The sequence below is a fragment of the Lycium barbarum genome, chromosome 1, assembly GCF_019175385.1.
Source record: "Lycium barbarum isolate Lr01 chromosome 1, ASM1917538v2, whole genome shotgun sequence".
Lineage (NCBI taxonomy): Eukaryota > Viridiplantae > Streptophyta > Magnoliopsida > Solanales > Solanaceae > Lycium > Lycium barbarum.
In genome coordinates, this window is record NC_083337.1 from 53,479,497 (window position 1) to 53,487,636 (window position 8,140).

General features: G+C 37.0%; 1 protein-coding gene across 1 annotated transcript; it reads right to left on the reverse strand.

Moving 5' to 3' along the window:
• Window positions 1–269: 269 nt before the first annotated feature.
• LOC132611821 (uncharacterized) lies at window positions 270–1,221 on the reverse strand. Its single transcript, XM_060326191.1, has 3 exons — window positions 1,175–1,221; window positions 738–1,041; window positions 270–581 (listed from the first exon to the last, which is right to left on the reverse strand). The coding sequence occupies exons 1-3, from the start codon at window positions 1,219–1,221 to the stop codon at window positions 270–272; spliced, it is 663 nt and encodes a 220-aa protein (XP_060182174.1).
• Window positions 1,222–8,140: the final 6,919 nt, after the last annotated feature.

Genomic DNA, 8,140 nt, shown 5'->3' on the forward strand with positions numbered 1-8,140 from the left:
GACAATATTAGTCACATCATCCCCTATAATATGCCAACAAACCTGAAAGAAGTGACCTGAGAAACCATCAGGACCACTGGTGCTATCACCATTAAGACAACAGACTGCTAGCTTGACCTCTTCATTACTAAGGAGAGCTATAACTGGCTCATTTTGTTCTTGAGTGATCAGAGCAGGAATTTTCTTCAGCATCTCATAATTAGCACTTGTAGACTGCTATCTGAATTGATCCTGATATAATGAAACTACTTCCTCTCCAATGTCTTCCTTTAAAACCACCTCACTCCAGACTTTTGCTTCCAATACTCTTCTTGCAGGTGTAAATAGTTATTTAAATTAGCCTGAGCTTTGTGTAAAGCTGCTCTATTCATTATGGAAGGATTTAGTTCAAATTGCAGTTCCTTCACCTTGATAACATCTTCCAAAGTTGAGATTTGCTGAAAAATGTTGCCATAGGTGTCCTTACTCCACTTTTCCAAAGCTTGTTTGACCTTTTTCATTTTAGCCTGAAACTCAGTGAAAGTATTTGCTGCAAAATCCAAACACCAGTTATTTTGAACCAATCCCAAAAATTCTGGATGCTAAGACCAAAAATTTAGGAACTTAAAAGGCTTAACAACCACCTCATCTTGACTATCACACACAACATGAAAGGGTGCATGATCAGATCCATGCCTTATCAGATGTGAGACTTCAGATGATGGGAATAAATCCATGAACTACTGATTTTAAAAAACTCTATCAAGTCTTTTGAAAATGCAATCCTCTTCAGTTTTTCCATTCCACAAAGTATATCTACGACCAGAAAATTTCAATTTCATCATACCACAGTTGTTTACAAAATGAGCAAACTCATCAGTTTTAGAATGATTAAATGGAAGACCCCCTAATTTCTCATCAGCTTTTAGAATTACATTAAAATCTCCCCCAACTATCCAAGGCACTTGAACATTCAAAAGCAATTTGAGTAATTGAATCCCATAACTCCAGCCTTTCTGCAACAGTACATTTAGCATAAACAATTGTAACAAAGACCTCATGCTGCAAGTTTGCATGAGTCATTTTAAGAGTCACATGTTGCACTGAATCCATAATAACCTGCCTTTGCTAATCATCTGGCTGGAAAATCCAGATCTTCTCTGACATGGTAACCATTGAATTATGAATCCCTAACCTTCTTCTATAACTTGCAATTTCATCAGGCCCATGGAAAGGTTCCATAAGTGTTATAAGTGAGTAATGATGTCTCCTATTTAATCTCAGTCAACCTCTCAAAAGAATTTTGAGTGTTAACTGATCTTATATTTCAGAATAGAACTTTATTAATCATTGATTATTGGGAGGAGATTTACTACTCCTTGTTGTTACTTGTAGTGGAACCATATTGTTCTGCCTAGCTTTCTTCCCACTACTCTTTAAATTATTGATCTATTTGGGAGATAAATCTCCATCTCTTGCAATTTGATTTATGTTTTGATCCAAAGATTCATCCTCCTGCAATTCTCTAAGTTGACTCAAAGATGTATCTTCCTCTACTGGGACTGTAATAGGATTTACAACTTGCAAACATAACTTTCCTGGATCCTTGATAATATGATCCTCCTCCTTGTCTAGAAGCTTCTCTTTTTCAGGATCTTTCCTCTTACTGACAGCTTCTGATTCAACCAATCATTTTCAGGATCAATAACCGCCAAAGGTTTGTCAAGTGCAAAATTAGTAGAAACTGAAGAATGAAAATGTTTAGTGTAGCTTTCTACATCTTCTTCTATTATTCCTGTCTTACTTATTGAATCCTGACACACTATCATCTATGAACCACCAATTGCTTAAAATTTCTTAACCATACTAGTACTGAATGAATTTTCATGAGTTTCTTCTACTTGCACTTGCTCCAACCCTTTTTCTATCTTCACATCTTGATGCAAAACAACTTTTGTATTGCTAGACCACTTACCAAAAGAAACCTCCACCCAAGCTTTTGTTGATTCCTTCCCCTTCTCCTTTGATGTTGGCTCTAACTGCTGAGTCTTACTGTTGTTAGTCTTCTCCATCTTGCTTTGAAGTTGTTCCCCTAAGTCTGCTTTTGGATCTTGTTTTCATTGAGCTATTATGGTTCAGTAGGCAGCTTCTTAATATTTACTTCCTCAACCTCATCATAATTATTCTTCAGAGCATCAAACATGTTGGCAGTTGCAACTTCTGATTATATTTTATCCTTAGACTGACAAACATCAGCTTTATTTTGATCTTCCTTAGGTTTCCCCCCTTGAACATGCTTATTGTTGTCACGACCCAACCCCGTAGGCTGCGACTAGTGTCCGAGCTGGACACTCGTACGTACCCAATAACCCAAACCAGCATATAAACGAAGTATACAGATATAGAAGTCGAACGGCGTTATTAACTATCGCATATAAACAGATGTAGCGCGTGGAAGCCGATAAGGCTGTCACAGAATATATCAACCCAAGACATATACACAACCCACATGCATGTCTACAGACCTCTACGAATAACAACAGAATCATAAGACGGGACAGGGCCGCGTCATACCCCTGAATAACATATACATGTACAATAGAAAAGTCTGTACCAAAATATGGGCTCCGGACAAGGGAGCACTCCAAGGCAGCTGAGTAGACGTCCTAAGTGGGCGGATCAGCAAAACGAGCGTCTGTACCTGCGGGCATGAAACGCAGCCCCCGAAGAAAGGGGGTCAGTACGGAATATGTACTGAATATGTAAAGCATGGAGTACAGTAAACAGAGTCATAACCGGAACAGAAAATACAGAAAATAACTGCAATGTCAAGAATATCCAAATGCATACGTACAAAACATAAATAATGTATGCAAAAACATATGCCATATCCGGCCCCATTATGGGACTCGGAGAACAGAACGTGGTCGCCACCCCGTCACTGGCGCCACCACACATCATACTCCAGAGTAGGGAATAGCTCCGTAACATATCATAACATATCAGATGGCCATATCATATCATATCATAAAATATCAGAATATACGTACATGGCACATCATACTCCAGAACCCATGTACATGTCATACCTTCCCCCTCACATCGAGGCACGACGAACAATGCAGTGGATTACGCATGATAATATATCCTGGCCCGGGCTCAGTGAAGGAAGTATTGAGGCATCCACGAGTAGAGTAGTGAGAAACTAAATGCAATATGAAATATAAAATGTTTACAATGACTCGAAAGAACAATCCAATCGATAGCTCATTTAGGAGGAAATCGGACGATAGTCATATTACATGCCTTCCGGGTATCACAGTGGATTGTGTCAAAACAAAACTTCTGGGTTCGTTTGTACATATCGGAACATGTCATAGGACTCAATGGAATAGGTGAAACACTTCCTTTTTATAGTCGGAACGATAGTCAAAAGTTTCCCTCGGATATCGCTCGAAAACAAGTCAAATAGGGCGATATGAAAAGGTCTCGGGAATTGTGGGCCCACCTCGGGTCAAGTCGAGGTGGCGTACGTGAATTATGGACATTAGGCCTTATGGATTCGTCTACGAACGTTTCAAGGTAATATGATTCTATTTGTAAAAGTTACGGACGTTTTTTTTGGCACAAGACTCTTTTAGAAATAAAACGTGTTCAAGCTATTTTTCATCAAAGCATAAAGTTCACAATTCAATTACATTGAAATGAATAAGGGTCATAACTATGCTCGGATTTCTAAGAATGGAGTTTTCCCCAAGACTCATATCATAGCCTATTATGACTAGGACATGCCAAAAGAAAGAAAGGTAAGCTTTACATACCTCGTTCACTCCTTAAGCTACTCCAAACTCAAGTTCCGGATTTTCCAAGATCTACAATATGTCCATAGATACCAACATTAGCTATAGGCACTTAGGAGTTTAATCTTAAATTAACACTTGTCTACAAAAATTTGGACAACATCTCCCCTATAAATTCAACATCCCCGAGATTTTAACTCGGTCAAAACATCAACGACAATACCAACAACCATACTAATAACATCACAATCAATTTAGAACGCATTATAACATTAGTAACCTTCTTCTCCCCATTGTTCATCAACATTCAATTCAACTACATATATTTATACCAATATCAACGCTCAGATATCCATTACCAATCCGAGATCATTCAAACACAATTCAAGAACATTCCAAACAATCCACACAATATTCAAATAATTCTACCAACCCACCATACTCCACCCGAAACCTCCAATTTCCAACAAGGATAATCACAACACATTTTTATCTTCCACATTCATGAACTACGCTAACAATTCACACATTAACAATGTTATTTCCGCAAAAACAAGAAACGATATTAGACTTACATTGGCTTCCAATTCAGCCCATACTCATTTCAACATCAATTTAAATTATCAAACTCTCATTATCAATATAGAATCCTCACAACAACCACCAAAACACTTAGATAAAATAATTGAATCATTATTCTCATGCACTTACATGCACACGGCCACACACACATGCATACGGCCACCTCCCATACACCCATATTTTCATGAATTCTTTCCATTTCTACACACTACAACATAAACAAACCATCCATTACACATAAAAGAGGATTAAATCTTACCTTTTCTCCTTAGCTCCACAAGTTGACTAGGGTTGTAAATGATGAACACAAGTAGTTTATTGACTCCAACAACAACTCCACGTTAACAAGGACCCTTCAATTAGTAGGTTTGCTAGAAAGGAATATTTTTTTGGATCAAGTTTCTTGGACCTAAAATTTGCAAGCTATGGTCGAACCCCTCTCTTGTTCTTGCTCTCTCTTTCTTTTTTTTTCTTGAATGTTCTAATGATAAGGATCCCTCTCTACTTAATTGTTTTGAATTTAATTTCACATGGGCCTTGGGCCATATCCCTATGGCCGGCCACCTCTCATGGGCCTTTTTTTTTTTTTCAAGCCCACTTACTTATCTCTAATATTGGTAATTCATGAAACTATTTTTCCAAAATTCCAATTTTGCCCTTAGCCGTCCTCAATATTTTCGCATCAATATTCCTTCATGAACAACTTATATATTAAATAAAAGCAAAATATCATCTTACCTCTTGCTAGTCACAATTTTCTCAAATTATCCGAATGTGCAAAATACGGGGTCTAACAATTGTAACCACCCTCATACCTTCTTTTCCTATGTATCTGATTCTGCTTCTTCTGATGTGTTTCTTTGCTAATAGCACTATCACTTTCAGATGCAGAAATTTTATTACCTTTCTCCACTTTTCCTTCATCCTTCCCATCAGTAGTCTTCTTAGACTAACTTTCCTTTGAAGCAACACCCCGATCTTTCTCTGGTTCTTCTTTTTCTTCCTCTTTGGGATACAGTTCAAGATCAATAATGAAGCAGTCATTCTCATTGTCACCTTGTAACTTACATCTTTTGAAATACTTAGCTAGATGATCATAATTTATCTGAATCCATTTATCTATAATTTCACTAGTCCCTTTCTTCTTCATGCTAATATTAATTCTCTCAGAGAAATCACTAAGTAGATCAACTTCAACCTTCACCCTTGCACAGCTTAGCCTGGTCTAATTTTTCGTAGCCATGTCAACTTGTAATGGCTTACCAACTGCTGATGCCAATGAAAAAACTGCATCCCCAACAAAAAAGTTAGGTAGCAAATATGGAAAGAAAATCTATGCAATTGCTATCGTTGTTTCTTTATCAGGATCAAACCATAGATCCCACTTCAATGTTCTTATCGGGTACCACCAATTCATATGATTATTATAGAAAGCTGGCTTCGACAGGAGATTGACATATTCTTCAACCAAAGATGGACGAAGCAGCACATATCTATTCCTCAACAAACCAATAGGACATTCACATTTCAATTCACATTGCTTTGGAATGAGTTTTCTAAGTTCTTTAATGTCAGGCCATCCATAGGAGAACTTTTCAACGATAGCATAATATAGCTTTTCACGTAAAATCATTGGCTCTATCTCTTCTTCATCCCACAAAACCCTAGAGCCTCCATGCAAGTATGTAATATGTTTTTGAGAGATGGAGGAAGAGTAACGTTATGTTGTAGAGGTTTTAGGGTATTAGTGTAATATTGGGGGAATATAGGTTATCTATTGGAGGTTGTAGGTTTAAAGATGACTGGACAACCTCCGGTGGAGGCTGCCCAGTGGACGTGGCGGCCATGGTAGCCGAAAAAAGGTTGGGAAAATTTTAGGGTTTCGACTAAGGTTAAGGTTCCTAGAGAGCGTTGTTGTTTTGTGTTTAAATAGTTTTAGTATGTGCATTGACTACCGTCAGTTGAACAAAATCACCATTAAAAACAAGTACCCACTTCCCAAAACTGATGACTTATTCGACCAACTTCAGGAGCCTAGTGCTATTCCAAGATTGACCTTATATTATGGTACCATCAGTTGAAGGTTAAGGAAGTTGATATTTCAAAAAACGCTTTCAAAATCCGCTATAGTCATTTCAAATTTCTTGTCATGTCGTTTGGATTGACGAATGCCCCAGAAGCTTTCATGGATCTTATAAACAAGGTCTTCAAACTTTAACTCGATTTATTCATCATTGTTTTTGTTAATGAGATCTGGTTTATTCCCCTAATGAGACTGACCATGCGTGTTATAGCCCGTACTTTGTACGCTCGGATACTCCAAGGTAGTTGTGGTAAGTTAAGGGAATGACCATCCTCCAAAACTATTTTAATGCACAAGTGGGTCATGAAATTATTTATGAATATTATTAGTATGGAAATATTGAGAAAGGTTAAGGGTAAAAAGGGAAATTCACAAAATGGCTCATGGTAATATTGCGGAAGTCTAGGGGTAAAATGGGAATTTCACAAAATTCAAGAAGGTTCTTGAGAGAGGGCATGTTGGTCGTGTGACGTATAGGTATATGTCCACATTTTATTTAATGTGGATATGGACCAAAGTGTATATAATAAGACAAGTGGCCACATTTGGTTATTATACAAAAATTGGTCTTCTTTGACTAATTTAAGAAATTTCAAGAAAAGAGGAAGAAAACTCTAGAAAAAGAAAGAAGGGGAGGCATGTGGCCATTTCATATTTAAAGGGGGGGCAAGTATATATATATGGAGAAAGATGACTAATTCATCATTTTAAATCAAGAAACTTGTAAAAAAAAAAAAAAAAAGAGAGGAGAGAAAGGGCCATATTCGGCCAAGGCAAAAAAAAGTAGAGCCTTCAACTTTGATTCCAAAAATATTTTCTCCAAGTATCCCCACTAATTTGAAGGTCCTCTATAACGTGGTGTAGTTGTTGGAGCAAGAAAATCATTCATTCTTGCAATTACAAGTCTAGCCGAAAAGAAGATGAGTGGAAAGGAAGGTATGTGTTCAATCCTTTTATACATATGTTATAGATGATTTATGTATGTTGAAGTATATAGAAATGGATGGAATTCATGGCATATATGTGTGTTGGTGTTGTAGCCGAATGGAATGGTGTTGTGTAGAAAGAATGAATTAATTTTACTTAATCTTTTGGTTGTTGTTGTAATATATAGAAATGGACAAAAATGCATGAAAACATGTATGATGTTATTGTGGCCGAATAGGCGTCGGTTTGGCAAGTTATGGTGAATTGATTCTATGTGATATTTTAGTTGTTGTTGTTGTGGAATCCATAAGAAAATGAAGGTTTAATGACTTGGAAATGAAGTTGTAATCGTTATAGGATTGTTGAAGAAAGTTAACGCGACACTAGCTTGGATTCTTACATTGTATGAATGATGTTGTTAATGCATGGTTGTTGATATGGTTTATGAATCTAGAATGAGAAAAATGTGTGGTTAGTACTTTTGTTGAAGTTGGAGGATTCGAGTAGCATTGGATCATTATGAATATTGTAGTATTGTTAGAATAATTGTTGGTATTGTTGTTGATAATGTGGCCGAGTTCCATTCTCGGGTTTGTTGTTGAGTTGGCCGAGTTAGATTCTTGAGGATGGTGTATTTATAAGGGAGGTGCTGCCGAAATTTCGGCAGATCATAAGTGAATTTATTTGAAGAATTAAGACAAGTATATGGTGATGAATCTAATGATTGTGTTAACCTTCTTGAATGTAGAATAGCGGTAGCGTGGTTGGA